The 20913-nt window shown below is 39.5% G+C and overlaps 1 protein-coding gene across 1 annotated transcript in view; it reads right to left on the reverse strand.

Annotated features, from left to right (window-relative positions):
- Window positions 1-2109: 2109 nt before the first annotated feature.
- The window catches only part of LOC149924858 (adhesion G protein-coupled receptor E3-like), a 34460-nt gene continuing 15656 nt past the window's right edge, over window positions 2110-20913 (reverse strand). The window contains exon 2 of the mRNA XM_090160458.1: window positions 2110-3633. Coding sequence (XP_090016584.1) covers window positions 2564-3604 — 1041 coding nt within the window. The 5' untranslated portion in view covers window positions 3605-3633 and the 3' untranslated portion in view covers window positions 2110-2563. The remainder of the gene's footprint in view (window positions 3634-20913) is intronic.

Below are 20913 nucleotides of genomic sequence, written 5' to 3' on the forward strand. Positions count from 1 at the left end.
ATTCATATTTAGTACAGTCGTAATAAAACGGTTAGTGGTATTTTCGGAGATAGAAGCTCGAGCTATAAAAAGTGCGCGCTCGGACGCGAGCAAAAATAAAATCGGTTTTTGAAAAATTCTTAAAATTAAAAAAAATTAAAATCAGTTAATATACACTCTTTTACGAAGTCGGCCATTTAATTACAGGCATAATTTAAAATAGTACAGGCAAGGGCGCCTGCACGTGCTCATCAGCTCGATATGTCACGTGCACTTGACCGCTTGAAGCGGCCTTGCACGCACTATTTGAAATCAGACCTGTAATAAAATGGCAGCTCTCACAAATAAGTATATAAAAGCAAGGAGGATAGGAAGGGAGGCGAAGTAGGAGGGATGAACGCGCCAGCATCCTTGTAAGAAGTCTAGCGGGAAAATTTCGGAAAAATTGCGGCAAGATTGCGGCCGCTACGCTACGTGTTGCCGCCATTTTTCCGAAATTTTCCCGCCGAGCGCGCGCTAAACTTCTTACAAGGATGCTGGCGCGTTCATCCCTCCTACTTCACCTCCCTTCCTATCCTCCTTGATAAAAGAGTGTATAAGATCGGGAGTTTTTTTTTGATAGACACAAATCGGTGTCGACCAAAGGCCTTAGACACCAGCGCACAATAACTGATTAATCAGGGTGAGATAAGTGTAACGGCCACGCCAACGGGGGGATACGTGGGGACCAGCCGTTGGGGGATTGGTAGTCGTCTTCACACGGCCATCCACAAACTCTGCCTCCCAGATGCAAGGGAGTACAGGAGTACGCCACTACTCCCGGCTAAGATCGGGAGTTGATTGATACAAATATTATCGACTCAGCGAACTTTGGCCATTAAGCATTTACACATACCAGCGAATTGTCATGGTTCAAGATTTAATCGATTCTACGAATAGAAGCCTCGGTACCTAGCAGCTCCATCGACAACATTGTTTACGATTCACCATTGTATTCGACTCCCAAATCTGCAAATGATGGTCTTGTTGTTACGAAACCTTCAGTGACATCACTCGGATTCGACCACATCCTCAACTTGGCCCCGGCACTACGACCATAATGTCACACCGAGCGCCTAAGTATATTTCATGATTCTTCCTGCTAGAAACGCTGTTTCCCGTAATCTTCGTCTCCCCTGTTATCGTCACCACTATTAGATGAACTGTTAGAGTATGGTAGAATAACGAATGCACTCACTTTAGCTTTGAACAAGTATTGATTTTTCCATATATGTCGCGAAAAGTGTTCTAGTTTTATGGTTGCTTAGCTATTTAGTAATGGTTAGGTTTCCCCTTCCATAAAAACGTGTTGAGGTTAACGGTAATAGTAAGTGTAGAGAGCTGTTGGCTCGCGTGGCTTGAAAGGCTTGATACCACCTGAATTAATGGCTTTATGACTTAGGCCTAAGGTGGTGCCTTGGGTATTAGCCTAGCTGATTATTATTATTAGTTAGGAGTTTAATTTTTTAAGCGTTTAAAATAAATAATATGATACTCTGGCAATATCTCTGTAAATACATTGCTTATTTTATCCCCTAGGCTTATTTATTAGTTGAAGGACTCTCGCTAACCCAAATACGTTATGCGAGTACCCGGATGTATTTAAAGTGTAGATATAACAATTATTTCCTTTATAAAGCTCGCAATGTACCCCCCATCTCAAAAACGTTCCTACGCCCCTGACGTATTAACAGTCTAGGTGGCGTATTGTCGCTAGCTTCTCCGAGGTAGCGCCTATACTATGATCTAGCGTCTGCTACAGACAAATTAAAAAGTCATAAGAACGTTTTTTTCTTTAAGAAAAACTTATCTAAATATAAGCAAACGATGAAAAAACGATATTAAAATGCAAATATCATTATTTATAATGTCAAATTTACGAATGACGATGAGGTAAAACTAATAGCGTCTGCTTTTGAGGAATTCCTGACCATGAATTTAAAATAAGTTAGATTTTTAGACCGATAATAACAATATTTTATTTTTATTTCACACAATGCGACAATATTTCAGTGTTTTTTAATAAATATTAAAATCGTGAAGAAATAACGTAGAATTTATAACGTTCTTATTCATTTTTATGTTGATGTTATTCATAATTTGCGTGATATGATTTTTTTAGGTACAAACAACAGTATACATGTAAAAGATTTATCTTGGTAACAATTTTTTTTAAATATATTCTCATTTTCCTTTTCGACTATTTTTATTTACAAAGCTGCAAGGTTTTGATGGAGATAACATTAATATTTTTTCTCTCGGAGCATTTTTCATTATTCTGTGATTCTATTGGAAATATGCGTATATTTTATTTACAAACAGATATTTTTATGACAAGAACTAGCGACTTTTTCGATATGTTTTACGAGTACCTATATAGTAGTACCATTTAAAATTTATAACATTGAGTAACATTTTCGATCTATCGAGCACTGTCCTCTAGCCACCTTCTTTAGAATTTTCGTTAATTCTCCTTCCGATAATGCTCTCAAAAGCTCCTTAATTCTCAAAAATACCCCTTTAAAAGAATGACTATCATTTTGCCTTAAACCGCGTCAGGGGTGGGTACCCAAGTTAACATGGTCAAGCTGGTGGATCGCGAAAGTTCGGAAGACCCGTAGCCGACGGGCTTGGCCGACTTACCGGACTTCAAGGATTTGCTGTAGAGTCTAAAGACTTGCGAGTTGCAGCTGTAGAACAGCGCGACGAAGAAACCCTGCGTCGAGGCGAGAATCACGAAAGCGAACCAGAAATAGTAGTTGCCGCTAATTTGGGCTATCAGACCGTTAGTCCACGTCACAGTCAACAGCACCAAGATCTTTACGTAGAGGAAAAGCTGCAAGTAGCGACGTTTCTTCATCTTATCCCTGGTGCGGCGATTGACCTGTAAACTGGCGGTGTAGCGGACTACGATCGCCGACTGGATAAAGAAGTACACGTCGGACAGCGCGAAGAAAGCGGCGGGAAAGACGAAGGCCAGGAGCATTGAATTCTTTCCTACCACCCAACAAGTCTCGCTCACTAACGGGCTGGAGTCCCAATCCGTGTGCAGGTGGATCAAGGCGGCGAGCGTCGCGCACAAGGCCGGAACGCCCCAGGCGAACAGGGCACACCGAACGAAGGATTTCTGGTCTTCCTGCGCCAAGGAAGGTTGCAAGTTAATGTTGTCACGAAACGTTCGACGCATGTCGTAGGCCATGGCGAAAAGCCAAGCGTGGATGGCCAACCACAAGTAGTGCAACAAAACGGACAGGGTGAAGCAGAGGGAATGGTCTTGAGTGCGCTCCACGCCAATGATCGACAGAAGATGGCTCATGAACAGAGCCGCTAGAAGGTTTAAGAGGGCCGTGCCGCTAAGACTGCGTAGATCCGAAAATAGACTGTAGGTTATGAAGGACAGTACCACGCCCACGATCGACAGGCTGGTGCCGATGACCGATAACAGGTTGAGAAGACCCACTGGACCCCCTCCTAACTCGGTGGCCGCGTGTGTGCCGTTTTTGTGGGATATCATGTCCTTTGGAAGGGCTGACGAGGAATCTTCATAGGTGAAAGCGTGAAGTCCTACGGCGAAGACGTCTGCCATGGTACTTCACCGGGCTCGCTTGGTTATTTCTGAAACAAAAAATAAAGTTTTCATAAATGTACTGGATCCGCCATAAAATAGTCTTAATTTCATCATTTCATTGAATAATTTTTGCCCCAATTAGCCAGTGTCATTGACGCGAATTCCATATCTATTGGCAATATAAAATATTGATTTCCATTGTATACTAGAATATTGATAGTTATTATGAAAGGTTTAAATTATTTTTGAATGAATTTATGAAAACATGCGGTGAAGTAATTTTAATGGAAAATAACATTTTTGTTATACTCGAAATCAATGTTACCCGAGACAACTAAAGTGGTCGGCATTTACCATTAATAACGAGTAGCTTCATTATCTGATCAAAAGATGACCTTAGTCCTCTTCCAATTTTAAAGGCGCAATTTTCCAATAAGAGCACCCACAAATAAAAAAAATCTGGCGCGGAAAAATTATCGTGTTAATTTAAGTAGAAAAATTATCCGATTTATGTCTTGGTTGTAAAATCTTTTAAAAAAGGTTGCCATGATCTTTTAATGTAACGGATGATGAATGACGGTGGTGGAGATACTTACGTAACCGTGTTTCATTAAATATTTCTTTAAGTGGGAAAATATGAGTAAGAAAATACTAACTTTTTTAAGCCATTTCAAGTTCTTACTTCACATTAGTGGCAGGCAATAAATTTCAACTAATTTTAATCTAATAAAATTAATAATGTCTCACATAGATCACTTAATTTCATACATACATTTAATGAAGCATTAATTCTATTAAATATTATTTCACTGTGAAAAAGGAAAGCATCAAGTTTCAAACCGTGTCTTACCCACATACCATTGATAAAATAACTTCGTATATAAATAGGAAACTTCAATGGGGCCAACTGACTCTCACGAGATTGCCCTGACATCTAGTGACTGCGCCAGTTGGCTGTGTTCTCAAGAGCGTAGAACGTATTGAGGAATTTGAGGTCGGAGTTTTGTGAATAAACGTATTTTGCAAGGTAAATGTCTTCAAATATACCAGAAATAGCGTTTAAAACAAACTTGAAATCTTTACTGAATGCTATTTCTTTAGTGCCATTTTTTTAAATTTGCTCTCCGTTCAAGAAAAAGTACTCTTAATACATATAGCTCCCTTAAGCCTTTGCAATTGGGATTGCGTTACACCAAGGTCTTAGTACGGACTTCGTGTAGTGCGAACTTCACCAAATAATATTATTCGGGTGCCGCCACCAGATGTCGGCCAAAATTCTAGCGTCACTTCTACAGCATGAAGTTTTCTATCTATATACGAAGTTATTTTATCTATGCCACATACTATTTACCAATAAATGCATTGAACATCTTTTACAAGAAAATAAACAGTATACCATCAACAGTATTTGAACACAATCTGGTGTCCTCAACTCTACTTTAGTACAATCATAGGTTCTCAACAGTAGTTAAGCACCATCAGGTGTCCTCAACAGTAGTTAAGCACCATCAGGTGTCTTCGCCACACCCGTGTGTTTAAAACTGATATGTTATATGCCATCTTTTCAAAAGTACCAGTTCTATCTTCGCTTTCCAAATGACTACCACAATCTTAGAATCACAAAACACATTTTGGGGTTCTAATCGAATATGAAATATTTTTTTATTGTTTTAAAACGTCGAATAATTAGGCCGAATATTTTCATGGCAGAAGACTGAGCCACTGTTCTGATAGAACTTGTAGAGGTTAAGGGTTATATGCTAATCCTGCCGTAACGAGTATGGTAAGATCACTCTGACGGCGTTGGCCCCGCCTACGAGAGAAAATATCCCCTTTGCGCGCGCTCCCCTCTCACGTTGTTGTTTGTTAACCCGTCAGCCACATCGAGACGAAAATCTGCCGCGATCAACATTCCAAGTAGAGGTATGGATTCCTGGTAATAGTAAGTGTAGGGAGCTGTTGGCTCGCGTGGCATGAAGGGCTTAAAGGCATTAAAAGTCTCGGGTATTATTAATACCAAATTGTAAATCGAATACATAATAATATTCCAAATAGTTGATTAATTCAATGAAAACATGAAAATGTTATACTACACATTATACTAGTAAATTATTTTGATAACTTTGTATTAATATTAAATTTTTATTTTAGAAAGCTTTGAATTTCAGCAATCGAAGAATATTTATAAACTATTTTTCAATCTCTATTCGAGTGGACGAATCGAATATGCGTTCTAGTATTCGATTGAATTATATGAAAGTCACCAAATATTTCACACACCCCTGTAGGTTAAATTTCGTTTTATGACGCTTTTTCGTTTTATTATCTCACTCAGGGTATTTCCCTCGCGGTTTGTAATGGAAGTTGGGAATTGGATTAGTGAAATAGAATTCCACCAATTTCTACAGCCTCTTTTTCATTTCTTTTTGTAAGATCGAAAACACTTCTACAATGACGGTTAAAATAATTTGAGGCATACTACTTTTATACGCTAAAGGAATAGTAGGGGCCGAATAACTACCTTTCCAAAGTTCGCTCGCTAACAGACGAACCTGACGAACTTTGTAGATTTGTTTTGGTTCGTAACTTTTTTTGCGAAATTTGAGGGAAATTGGGAATTTTAATTCGGAATGCGGTGTTCCAGAAGCCTATATATCTTTGGTACGTGCCCTAATTTCTCAATGGGCCGAGTTCGTAATAACAAGGCCGTATATTTGGGACCGAGGCTTACGTAAATCAATAGACGCTTCAATAAACCCTCTCTCCTTCAGCTTCCGCTCATTCGTAGTCAAGTCGGGATCACTGAACGAAATATTCGTGGTTGGTCGGTTAACAGAATCGCCTGGACAGCTAAAGAAACCAATTAAAATTCAACTACGATTCACTTAATAAACGCAACAATTTCCTTAAGGTTGGTTTTTAATTTTGGAAATGCAAAAAGCGCGCGTAATAATTTTTTCTTTACGTCCCAAATTTGAGTCACGCGCGAGGGCAAATCACTGGGTTACAATGTGTCCTAATAATAAAGATTAGAAATGTAATCATGATTTAGCCAGTTTTAATCTTTATGCAGCCATAGCTATAACGAGAAAACCGACGACATTATTTTCAGGCGTGTTGGGCTCGGCCAATCAGCGAGCGTTATAGACGCAAAAATTCGTAAGCCGGGCCTACTTTTAAAGACTTTCAAATTCGCTCTTTATATCACGTAACCGAGTAATTATCGCTGATTGGTCGAGCTCAAAGCCATTAAGTTTACCGGCAGCACTCTCGACGGTAAAAAAATCCGAGAAATATGGTCCGTGTGAAAAATCGGTAAAACTAGAAAATAGAGAAAACCGGGAAAACACTGCCCGTGTAAACCAGCCTTTACACGCGCTAGAGGAAACTAAGCTTTAAACTTAGTTTCCGCTATGACACGTCATAAAATATTTTTTATGCGCGTAAATAAAAATATATTAATACGCGCACTAGTGAAAACTAAGATTTAAACTTACAAGGCGAGTACCCGAGATGTTTATTGCCGAATTTGTTCAAAGTTGGGCGTAATGTAGACGATTTTTTTTAAATTTTAAAATAATGAAATAGGTAATTTGGACCACATTTAGGTAAATTTCATCAAGTTTGGGTAAATGGGTAAATTGGAACATTTTTGGGGTAAAATTGTAACATTTTTTGTGTAAAATAAGGAAAAGATCTTATTTTTGTTTTGAGTGGTCAAAAACATTTTCGGTTGGCATGGCAAATCGAATGGGTAGTGCAACGTCTCCTTTTGGGAAATTTCATATCTCATATAGGTCTACCATGGACAGTAAATTAAGAGGACAGGTTTTCGATACCCTTCCACAGTGCATTTTATTTCTCCCCGCGTATCAATCAGCTCGAGAGACTCCGAGGGAGTCTTGCAAGGTCGTTTGTACCACGTGATCTTAAAATTTCAAAATGGCAATCTAACGCGGTTGACATTGTTACGAAATTTTTTGCGCTTTATATTTTAGTAATTTTTAATTTTGTTTTTTAATTCAATAAAAACTATCAACTGATATTTAGTATATCATATTTAATCTATAACAAGTTGGCAAGCCAAAATATACCTCTCCTCGGAAGAATTGTCCCTAGTGGTATTAATTTCTCGAGATAACCCTTAAAGATATATCTCCGCAATTTAGAGTTATTTGTTAAAAATATTAACCCATTTCTAACCCGCCCGGTATAAAATTTTAATTATAATTAAAATAATTGAGACGAAACGACCAATTTTAATTTATTCAGATTATCATAAGTTAAGTAGTTACAACAGTAAGTTAGACGTACTATAACAATGCACAATTGAATTAAACCCTTTTACAGAACAAGTTTATCAGTTAAATATAATACGAAGCAAATTTTAATGAAATATCTACAGAGGCTTTTTGGAATTACTCGCTTACGAAATACTTGCCGCATCTTTAACGCTCATTTTATTTCAACACTCGCCCTTGATGAAGATACCGTAGATATCTGGTAGTGGACGACTCGTTCACTTCCTGTTGACGTTGTGACGCATACCACATGAAAAAGACCAATGCCGTCCAATTTCCAATATCATATAATGACTCGCACACCCAAGAAATCATTGACTGCGTTAGAAATCGTAGATATCCAAATATCCACACCAAATGTATTTACAAGAAGCAAAAACCTTACCATCAACAAAGCACAGAGAGCCACTTGACTAACCGCCAGCTTTTAAAGCAATTAACGTTAAATTATCTCCTTTGAATTAACAGAACTATATATAGGTCGTTAAGAAAGTGGACCACCCACAGGGTCTACCCTTTAACCCTCTAATCTCGGCTGACTGCGCTAAAACAAGATTTAACCTTTAAAAAATACCAGATTAGGCCTTCATAAATTCATTAATAAAAAAAGACTTTATTACCTATTATGCTTACGATGCCTGTCTTAATTTCAGTGAATCTAAGCAGCTATCGGTGGTTCTGTGGTAGAGCGCTCGACTGCCAAGCCGAATGGTCTGGGTTCGAAACCTGGGTGGCGCATTTGTTTTTAATCAATAGAGAAACGCTAAATTAGAATTTCTTCGATGCAATAATTTCAATTTAAATTCTATTTCAATTAAACCAAAATTTCGTACTCTATTAAATACGCTTCCGATAAAGCTGAAGGTCTAATTTTCAATAAGGCGTAACAAGTGTCGGTGGTTCTATGGTAGAACGTCCGCCTGTCAATCAGGAGGTCTCGGGTTCAAATCCCGCCCGATGCGATCGCAAATTGATACTAAGACGAATACCGTGTACAACTGGTGGAAACCCTGCCATTGGACGTTGAGAGGTAGCATTACACTCAGCACTCGGTCCGTCCCAAAGTCATTAAGAAGAAGTTGGAGAGAAAACGCCCATATAAACACAACAGACTCAACATGCACATCCATCAGAACACAAACACAACAAATTCAACACTCACAACCTACGCATAAACATTACAAAAACCGTAATACACCAAACCGTCACGACGGTGAGCGAAAAAACACCATCCAAACCAAACCGCAAATGCATCCGTTAACGCTCACCGTCACACGGTGGTTTTGCCAACCCTTTGAGAAACTGCGTACGCAGTGATTACACTTTGCACCGAAAATGCGAACGCGTTCGCAGTCCTGACAGACAGACACACCCACAGACCCACCCACAGACCCACAGACAGACACGGTCGTTGTATAACCCCTCCTAGGGGACTTTGTCCCCTCGGAGAGGTAAAAACGTGAAAAATACCTTTTGGCGTAAAAATGTACTTCGTGTTTATCTTTTTTGTTTTTTTCGGACAGTATCGTCCACTCTTAGCGATACTTGTTTTTTTTTTCAAATAACCTTGGACGACTCCCTTAGTGTGATTGGTTTACGGGGGCTAAAAACCAGGCTTTTTACCGATCCTCTAAAATCTACTATCCATGGGTCTACATTACGCCCGACTTTGAACAAAATCGGCAATAAACACCTCGGGTACTCTACTTGTTAGTTTCCGTAATGACACGTCATAAAGAATTTTTTACGTGCGTTAAACATTTCCTAGGTACCAAAGTTGAAGTTCGCGCCGTTGCGCATACTTGTGGAAACTAAGCATCGCACAATTGTTTTCGCGTCAATGCTTCCCATAGCGGCGTTTTGCCCCCTTTAGAACACCAGCCCTTACAAGGGCTACATACAGAGTAGTTTGCACGTCCATGATCTATGGCTGAATATTTACTAGCGAATCGCTGAATGGGTTGGGATTTCATGAAATCAAATCAATAAATCACTGGTTGTTATAGCTTATTAAGCAGTCATGTTTTCTTACTCATTAGCTTTCAATCCGCCTATATAAGCGTGATAGCCACGTTCTGCCCTCTGGCGCCGGTATGTTTACCAGCCGACGCCCTAAACAGTATATACGGATAGCGCGGTCCCAAATGGAAATTGGGTAAAGTTTGCCCCTTAAATGGTAATGATTTTACAAACGTAAGGTTGAATTTTACGGAACCGTGTATAGTATATGTGACGTTCGTTTGGTTTACCCAGAGGCGACTTTGCTATAATTAAGCGTCCTCTTTCGGGACTGTTCAAGTGGCATTGGTAGAGAGTGTCCCCGAAACCTTAATTACAAGGCCCCATTGTGTGCGTATATATTACCCAGAAATACGTTTTCTCTACTTCTTAAACAATAGCAAAAATTTGGTTGAAAATAGAGCGTTCTATAAAATCGGCCCAAAACCGGCCAAACCCTTCATACAGGCTATAGAGCTAGTTCAGAAGGACTAACAACTTTGTTATTCTTTGGTTTAAGAGAATTCGGCTTATGTCCTGTCTTTATATGAATATTTTAGAGACGAACCTTTTAGGAGTTGTAGGAGGGACCCTAGGTGTTGAAGTATGTTTGGGGTTCAGAATATTTTCATGATCTAAGTTTCTTTTTAAACCCGTGGATTTGAGACTAGTATTTTGCTTATTTTCCATAATACATTTATTACAAAAATCATTTAAAATAAGAAAAACGGCGAGGAAAGACGGAAATTAGTGAAGCCTAGGCAAGTAACTACGCCACTCCTAAAAATCAACTGCTCTCAATTTCTTACGGGTTTGCCAGATAAATATTTTTATCTCATACGAAAAAGCGGCCAAACCTTCACCTCCTCCGAACTCAGAAGGGGGAAAGCACAACACACCGATTTTATAGAACGCTCTATTCGGAACAGCTCCTGTTTTGAGTTTGCAAGTTCTCTCATCACTAGTTAAATGGGCTTAACCCCCGTTCTTCAATGAAGTACTTGCTCTTTCGTAATTATAAAAATGGCATTATCCTGTCCGTGCTACGCTTCGTTTCGCCAGCTCTTAGCCCGGAAAGTTTCATTGGTTATTTTAATTTAATTTTTATTTATCTAGAAACTTTTAATCGAATCGCTTGTTTATTGGAGCTTGCGAAAAGGAACAACGCTTCTAAATTCTTAATAAGGGTCTCAGCGAGATTTTCTCGATTGAAGCATTCCTGATATCCCGTTACGTTTGCCCTCCGTTTCCTGTGAATTAATAAAGATTCCCTTTTAACTAAGACTGCAATCGGAGCCCTAATCTTCAAATGTTATTTCTGTTTCTAATGTCTTAAAAGTTTTAATTATAAGGTATGATCTTAGAAAGGCTTCAATTAGGGAAACATTTCATTGGACTACCCTTAATTATTTTGAAAATATATCGTTTCTAAATAACCGTCCACACTATCCTTTTTTTGCGCGGGTCGCTTCTTCGCTTGAAACGCGAGAATAGCATGTTGGTTTCGCAACTCGTCCACACTTAAATTCGTTCGATTTTAGCTCGGTAAATTTCACCCAATAAGCGTCTAGCCTAGGCTCACGTGGTACTTTTTGACGTTACTAATCCTCTCTGGAATGTATAGACGTCTGCTTTTTGGCTGTTTTACTATCGTGTAATATAAAGATGGACAAAAATTGCAATTAATGAGGAAAATTTAATTAATGAAGTAAAAGGGTTCCCCGAACTTTGCAACACTAACTTCTTAGCATACTGCAAACCGGCGCCATTTTGGATCCGTGGTTGACACCCAAAATAGTGACGTCATTGTGGAGCGCTGTAATTGGATGATTGGACGCGTACCGTGCAAAAATGTTTGACTAGCCAAAGATTTCACGCGAGATCGCTACGACTTGCGTCTATTGCGTATAAACAAATGTTTGATGTGTGGACGAGTCGCGTAAAGGCGGATGCACACATACGGTCGCGAGCGAGTTTCGCTCGCAAATGTCGCGGGAACGCATGCGCCGTGGAAAAATATCGGTCTCGCCAGCGAGCATGCGAAGCGTCGCCGGGAATAGGATTTCATTCTATTTTCACGCGCGAGCCTCGCTCGTCTCACCCGAGCTAGCCAATAGAATGGTCGCGTTCATGATGCAATCTTTTCTTTCGTTGTTTCATGGTTGTTTGGAGCTAAGCACGTGTAGTGGTTATGTCGGTTTTTATCGAAAACAAACGTAAAAAGAAATTAAATTAATAGAAAATGTAAAAAGAAATTAAATTATTAGAAAATGTAAAAATAACTTAAATTAATAGAAAATGTAAAAAGAAATTAAATTAATAGAAAATGTAAAAAGAAATTAAATTATTAGAAAATGTAAAAATAACTTAAATTAATAGAAAATGTAAAAAGAAATTAAATTATTAGAAAATGTAAAAATAACTTAAATTAATAGAAATTAATAGAAAATGTAAAAAGAAATTAAATTAATAGAAAATGTAAAAAGAAATTAAATTAACAGAAAATGTATAAAGAAATTAAATTAATAGAAAATGTAAAAAGAAATTAAATTATTAGAAAATGTAAAAATAACTTAAATTACTAGAAAACGTCTATATAACATAAATCATAAATTATTCTACCATCAAGATGTCAAAAACGAACTCATGGAATTCCATTTTTGTAGAAATGAATTTGTTCGGTATGAAATATATGAATCCAGATTTCTGCTTAGCGCACGCGACGGACGAAGCCACGTGTGTATGGTTGTCGCGCGAAACCGAGAGAATCGTGCGCGAATATTTCGCGAGAAACTCGCTCGCGACCGTATGTGTGCATCCGCCTTAGAAGCGTGTGAAGCACGCGTGCGAACTTAGATTTCCTCATAGCGTGGACGGGCCTTAAGGCTGCCTATTACCGCTCATCTAATTCAACTAGCCCCTGGATTAAAAAGATAAGTTTGGGAAGTAAATATAACTCGGTAGCTCACTTTACCCTGAGCACCGGTGTACCGTAGAGAGGGCATATCTACAGGGGCTAGTAGGTGAAAAATAGATCAATAAATGTTTTTCCCCAATCTTAACTATGACGTTCCCCAGAAACAGCGCAAGTAAAGCCACGTAACGCGAACTTCCGGATCTATCGCCGTAACTACCAAGGTTACTTGACTAACTGTCTAGAAGCCTAGAAGTTACAGATACTAAAGTCGGGTGGCGAGCAAAGCCCCGTACGCAAACTTCAGGATATCTCGCCAGCACTGCTAAGCTTACTTGACTAACTGTTTAGAAGACTAGAAGTTACAGATAATAAAGTCGGGTGGCGAGCAAAGCCCCGTACGCAAACTTCAGGATATATTGCCAGCACTGCCAAGCTTACTTGACTAACTGTCTAGAAGCCTAGAAGTTACAGATAATAAAGTCGGGAGGCGAGCAAAGCCCCGTACGCAAACTTCAGGATATATTGCCAGCACTGCCAAGCTTACTTGACTAACTGTCTAGAAGCCTAGAAGTTACAGATAATAAAGTCGGGTGGCGAGCAAAGCCCCGTACGCAAACTTCAGGATATATTGCCAGCACTGCCAAGCTTACTTGACTAACTGTTTAGAAGACTAGAAGTTACAGATAATAAAGTCGGGTGGCGAGCAAAGCACCGTACGCAAACTTCAGGATATATCGCCAGCACTGCCAAGCTTACTTGACTAACTGTTTAGAAGACTAGAAGTTACAGATAATAAAGTCGGGTGGCGAGCAAAGCTCCGTACGCAAACTTCAGGATATATCGCCAGCACTGCCAAGCTTACTTGACTAACTGTTTAGAAGACTAGAAGTTACAGATAATAATGTCGGGTGGTGAGCAAAGCCCCGTACGCAAACTTCAGGATATATTGCCAGCACTGCCAATCTTACTTGACTAACTGTCCAGAAGCCTAGAAGTTACAGATAATAAAGTCGGGTGCTTAATCTAATCTCCACGATTCGATATTGGTCCAAAATTATAGACCACGTGTAACATTAATTTTCCTAGTGATAAGCTGGAAAATATATACTTCTAATCAATGCAGTCATTATCAACCCTCTAATCACGGCCAAAGTTGATTAAAAATTCAAAATTGTATCACAATATTAATATAAATTTTAAATTATATGATTTATATCCCATCCAAATTTCGACAAACACTATGGTGTTCCTGTATATTTTGGCGGAGATGTGCTTACACAGATTAGCAAGTCCGTTGACTTCGTATACACATCAGGGGTGTCTCTTTCTCGTGAAAATCAATAAATCCTTATAGGCTCGTAGGGTTAATATCTCTATCGTAGTAACGCTTTGAACATTGTATTTGTAATACATATCCGTATTGGGAGAATCCAATTGGCGCGGACTAATTGCGTGAGAGACGAAGGGAAACTAATAAAGACGTCGTCAGCTGAGAATCCATTAAGCCCCGGTTGGAAATTACCCACCAAAGTTAGACATCAAAGCGATATTTGACTCGAAGGAATTCGCGGATGATGCGTATCCGGATAAGAAAGGGGGGAGAGGTGCCCGCCCTGAGGAAACGGGAGGTCTCTGAGGCTATTACTTGGCCCTATTAAGTCTTCTCTTTGATCTCGGCTAGGTCCGACCGAAATTATACTGTTTCTCGGAGGGCATACGAAAATTCCGATAAAGCATATCATTATACTTAATATTTTTTATCTTTCTAGTTCTTATTTGATGATCTACGTCCAAATTGGCCATTGCTTTTTCTTATTAATGACGCGTTATAATTCAACCGCGACCATACGTTTAATATTGTTTTGCTCGTCCGATTTTTAATACGATTATATCGATATTTCGGTGCTCAAGACGCATTTTTTATCTTTACAGAACTGTAGAAGGCGGGAGTTCAACAGGGGCGCGTCAAAATTCTAAGAATTCTTCCCTTGATAGTGAGAATTCTCACTTCTCAAAATGTTGACGGTCCTTCTCACAGGAGGTGACGTCATCTCTTCTCACGATTTCCCTTGAGAAGAGTGAGAGTGCCTCCGAGCATTCTCACTCGGTCAAAAAGGGGGGTTTTAAAAATAAAAATGGCAGCTAATCTTCTAATCAGTTTACTTGATGCTGAAGAAAATAAACAGTATGATATTTTTGTGGATGAGAATAAATTTAAGAGAAAACCGAATGTTAAGTTAATTTATAATGAAATATTTCCTTTTAAATTATAAATAAAATGTTTTCTTCCTTCATATATTGTCGTGAATTCGTGTAAAAATAATATTTATTGTCAAAGGCTTAGTTTACAACGTTCGTGGCATTATCGTAAGCCGCTATCTTTAGAAGAATGTTTTTACTTTTGACGCATTTTAGCAAGTTCTCACGGGGAGAAAAATTCTCACGAAGAACTCTTCTCAGGAGAAGAATTCCTTCTCAGAATTTTGACGCGCCCCAGGCATCAGTTTCCCAAACTCACGGGGCTCAAACGTTTTAGGAGGTGGCAATGATGTTACCTTAAAATTGTGATCAACTGTATACTATAGTGGATCGCGGTTTTGTGGCGTCCAGTATGCGCTTCAGTAAAAAAAAAATTTAGTAACATCTAGAAGCAACAAACACCAGGAGAACGCAGCTAGCCTTTAAACACGCTAACGCAGTGTTGTGTACAAATTCCATTGGACGACCCTTTACGCTGCACGTTTCACGGAAAGGGGGATGAAAAATTATTAATATTCCCCTTCCGACGGCAGCAGGCGCTAAAGCGTCTAACCAATACCCAAAACTGTACGCAAGAAAATGCACGACTGTTGACGGGATGCGTTCTCCTTGTGTAAGGTGCTGTGTTTGTTGCTCCTAGGTAACATAGTTACAAGACAACTGTGGGTATTCGAGTAATTTTATTGTAGGAATTTAACGTAGGTCAAAATTCTGTTCGTATACCATTTGATAAAATATGTACAGTTACTTATATTTCATAGTTTATGCCAGCGGTTCCCAATTTTTGTTTGCTATGGAACAATAAATTATCCACCTAATTCTGGCGGAACCCCAACTCTTTATTTTACTTATCTTAAAAGACTCTTGACACAAACAAAGATGGCCGCGCTGCGAATTATCGGAACCCCTGTGACCCTTCCACTGAACCCCAGGGTTCCACGAAACACCTTTTGGGAACCGTTGGTTTATGCAATGATAATAATAATAATCATCAGCTTGGCACCACCTTAGGCCTAAGTCATCAAGCGACTTTTAAAGCTATTTATTCAGGTGACCGGGTTACAATGCGTAGGAGGATTGTTGCAAGCTCTTCATGCCACGCGATCAAACACAAGGGCGTATCCAGGATTTTATTTCAGGGGGGGTTTTGAGGGAAAATTTCAAGGGGGGGGGGGTGCTGACGGAAGTTTCACTGATTTTTATTAGGCACCCCCCCCCGGTCAATCAGCATTTCGGGGGGGGGTTTGAACCCCCAAAACCCCCCCTTAAATACGCCCTTGATCAAACAGCTCCCTACACTCACTATTACCGTTAACCTCAACAAGTTTGGAAAGGGGAAACCGAAGAGGATAACTTGCAAACCCAACGCGGAAGGAGTTGTTCCAAGTTTTCACCCAGTGCCACAACCTGGGCTTCTCTTTCTGCGAGGCGAAAGTGCTAACCACTCCGCCACCCCACAGATGTGACTGCAGGGATGCAAAAACCTAAAGTGTTTCGTGGTTCAGTAACGCTCATCAGAAACATCAGTGAGAAATCGATGTCATCATTTTCTACGGACGCTTCAATAAAAGATACTCGGTTTCTACTCCCCTCTCCAAATTCTTTTGGGAAGGAGCTATTTCCGGTCGGTCGGTTAAACGGTTAGAATGGCTAGCCACAAAGTCATATTTAAGTCAATTGGAGACGCGTTTTTGCCCTCATGAGAATTTTGCGTCAGATAAGAAACGCGTCGGCTCACGTGTATAAGGAACATACTAATGTTTATTTTCGATAATATATTTTAAGGTAACATATATAATGTTTTTAAAACTAAGTATAGGAAAATAATATTATTATTATTATTATCATCCTCTTATGGTATAAATAATTAAAATTATATGTAATATTTTTATAATACCGGGCAATCTGCTTCTCATGGAGGCAGAGTTAATTAATTTCGTGTAAAATTATTTTTTGGAAAAAGATGAAAACTCATTCCTTTAGAACTAAACATATTACTTTGGCAGTAACGGTATGCAACAAGGGTTTCCTTTTAACCTGGTAACTTTTTTGGCATGTTAAGGCTTAGCATAAAACCGATGTTACGTTCGAGAAAGTTTCCAGCTTTCTAATATTTCACCGAGCACTATATAAATAATAACTTATGAGTCCTGGCTGTCGGAAATATTACTTCTTGGCAATTTCTGGGAAGATGTTTTATTTAAGCGCCTATTGCGCGCCTTTTCTCGTTTCGAGTGTTGACGTCATGATGCCAATTTGATAACAATTCGAAAAACCAACAAGAAGATATTGTTTTTGGATGTCGTGACGTAAATATCGCCATCGTGTTTTAGAAAACGTTCAAAAGCCGGTGAAGACGCGATCTCATCAGACAAAAATCAAGCAAAAGTGCCAAACACCGGTTCCCAACTGATTGTCACTACTGAACAGATGATCGCTATCTATGTTTCAGTTTTGTGAAGAAAAAGTAGAATGCCAAGGTGGTATCAGAAGCTAATTCTATTACCTGAAACCATTATTTTTGTACAAAAATGATTCAAAGTTTATTAGCAACAATGTAGGCTAATACCCAAGTCATCTAGCGACTTTTATTGCCATTTATTTAGGTGGCCGGGTTTTTGCCGCGTAGGAGGGTGCTATCAAGCCCTTCGTGCCACGCGAGCTAACAGGTCCCGACACTAACTATTACCAAAATAGTGTGTCAGTACGGTCATAAGTGTATAATATTGTTCATTAGTGTCACACTTCCAATTCTTCACATGCAAAAGTTTTACTGAGAGCTATTCGCAAGACAGACTGCATTACGGGCTTCGTCGCGGTTTTGCGTCCGCTTGCTAACGCGTTACACGTAGCCTTGACAGCGCCTCGCTAGGGGGAGGTTTTCTTCTGGTGATGACGTCACTCCGTTATTAGCTCTCAGTAAAGTATTCCCCAAAGTGCCAATCTTATGGAATAATATTATAGACTTATGGTACGGTGTAACGTTTAATGAGAGCTGGTCGCGATGTAAAAAGAGGGAGTGGGAGAGAGGGTTAAAAATACGTCATCACAATTTGAAATTTTATCCACTTCAGCGCCGCCGAGTGAGGCTTTTTAGAACGTATGTCTACGGACGAGTAAATCGAAGAGATCAAATCGCGCCAGACTGAGACCATAGACTAAATATAAAGTTGCTAGTACTATTCCATCTAGTAGGCCTTGTAGTCTATTGTGAGACTAGCTCTCGGTAAATATTTTAAAGAGCTCAAAGGTAGAGTTGACCCACTTTAGGGTCTTATGTCGCTTTTGCTTTTACCGTTAACCTCAATAAGGCTTTTACGAAAAGGATAAATTGAAGAGCTCGGAAAAAACCATTTAACAAGCTGGGATAGAACCCGGCTCCTCTTGTTGCGAGGCGAAAGTGTTATAGGCCTAGGTTTTCTTCTGCCTGTCTCCATTTAAATTTACTTTCCTTCCAAACAAATACCCTGGTGGTAGGCCAACAGCATAGTACGTTGGCCTACCACCAGGGTATTTGTTTGGAAAGAAAGTTAATTTAAAGGGTGACAGGCAGAAGAAAACCTAGGCCTTTAACCACCAAATCGCAGAGTTTTAGTACAGTACACAATTATGGCGGTTCCCGGAAGGGTCACAGGGGTTCCGAGATTTAGTTTGTGTCAAGAGTCTTTTAAGATATGTAAAAAAATGAGTTGGGGTTCCGCCATAATTTGGTGGATAATTTAGGGTTCCATATCAAAAACAAAATTGGGAACCGCTACACTATAGTTACGAAGTAAATATAAAAATTTTGTGTTAAATTTATGTTATTGTTAAGCAAATTTTTCATTAACATAAAATTGCTTCGGATCGAGGGGTCGGACAAAATATGGACGAAAATCAACACATCCAAAGTCATCGGTGAAGGTATGCTTTAAAGCAAGTGTCGGCTCGACAGATGTCGCTAGCGACGACATCAAAACAAGATGCTTAAGCTACATTTTGAACCAAAAGACGGGATAATAATTCAATGAACTGACTGACTGCGCTTGTTACGGTGAATCTTTTTAATTCTGTATATATATATGTTTTTATTTTTGTTAAATTTATGAACCACAATATTTTTTATTAAGCTTTTCAACTCGCAAACCCTATGAAAAACCGGGCTTACAAGTCATTAATGACTTAGCCCTCAACCAATATAAGACAAAAAAAAGGTTTCCCAATAAAAAAATTGAAATTTAAATATAAAAATACCCCTAACGTTGATTGGCTCGTTTGTAAATTTGATAATAACTTAAATTTTAATAATTTGTTTCAATATATTTTATATTGGATACATAATTTAGGTTAAAGTCTACTAAGTAGAGTATAAGTTGTCTAATTATAATTCTCTACAATGGTTCACTGACTACGTTATCGTTTCACTATTTTGAATTTTAGCTTCCTCTGCCATTAATAGATGGCACCACGCTCTCCAGTAAAGTCGTTTTTTCGAAGAAACGGCTATATTAATTGCCATCTCTAATAACAAGGGCCTTATCATAATACAGGTGGCAATGATAGAGCCGACAGTTGCTTTAAAACCAAATTCAGAATATATTGAAACTCCAAAATCATATCCGAAAGATAATAATAATAATAATTAGCTAGGCTAATACCCAAGGCACCACCTTAGCCTTTTAAAGCCATTAGTTCAGGTGGCCGGGTTACAATGCGTAGGAGGGGAGGAACCCCCCCTCTGTTTAACCAGTGTTATTATTAACTTAATCAACAGTTTTCCGTATTGGCAAATATAGGTCTGTTTAGTCTCAATCTCGTCTTCTTTTCCGGCTAATCCGCGGTATGGCGCTCTTCGCGTACGGGGTCGAAAGAAGGTCATCTAATAAAAACGTCTTCCGCCGTGCATTATTCCATCGCGCGGTCTCGGAAGAAAAACGGCCTCTTTTGTTTCGTCATTCTTGGGGGATAAGGCTAAGACCCGGTTAATAGCTTATTGACTATATCCGAGAAGCGTTCCTTTACCCTTCCCATCTTGATTGGTTGCCGCCTAAAAAGCTCGCGCGGGGAGGTCCACTAGCTTCCATGATTCACGACCTTTCGACTGTGATTCTAGCCACGTTGTCCGATCGCGCTACGAGGCACCACGAGTGTTGACCCGCGGAAAGGGCACGCGCACGAACGGGGTAAATTGAGCGGTTGATAGATGCGAACGTGGCTACCTCGAATTGGTTTCTTTTTGGCGTCCTCGGGGGAAGTATTAAGGAGAATTATGTAATCGATAAAGGTATGGTAGCCGATCTTTTATCCTCTTTGTGGGAGCCAATCTCTGGTAACCTCGAAGGAGATGATTGGATAAGGGGTTGAGGGAGCTGCCGAAAACCAAGGCTAAATGAATTACCGAGATATAGCCCCCGGTTTAGCAGCCTGAAATTCGATATAGAAACCAAATAATCCGATAAATAGCTTCTTATTATTTATTTTTTCATATTGATTTTTATTTAGCTTGGAGTAAAAATTTGTAATGGTGAGTGTAGGGAGCTGTTGGCTCGAGTGCCACGAAGGGCTTACCACCACCATCCTACGCGTTGTAACCCGGCCACCTGTTTAAGGCATTTTAAGTCGCTAGATGACTTGGGCCTAAGGAGGTGCCAAGGGTATTAGCCTAGCTGATTATTGAGCGAAGGGAGTGAGTGGAGCTCTCACTGTGGTGACTTCAATGGGAAAGTTGGCTGTGTGTGTGTGTGTGTGTGTGTGTGTGTGGGTATGTGTGTGTGTCGCAGAGGGAAATTCGCGGTAACGTCCGGAAGAGAGGGAGACCTTCGCCGCGAGAGAAGGGGGGACAAGGCACTGCCGTTCAGGATATAATTTAAGCG

This window comes from Leiobunum rupestre, chromosome 10 (genome assembly GCF_980474605.1).
Source record: "Leiobunum rupestre chromosome 10, qqLeiRupe1.1.hap1, whole genome shotgun sequence".
Lineage (NCBI taxonomy): Eukaryota > Metazoa > Arthropoda > Arachnida > Opiliones > Sclerosomatidae > Leiobunum > Leiobunum rupestre.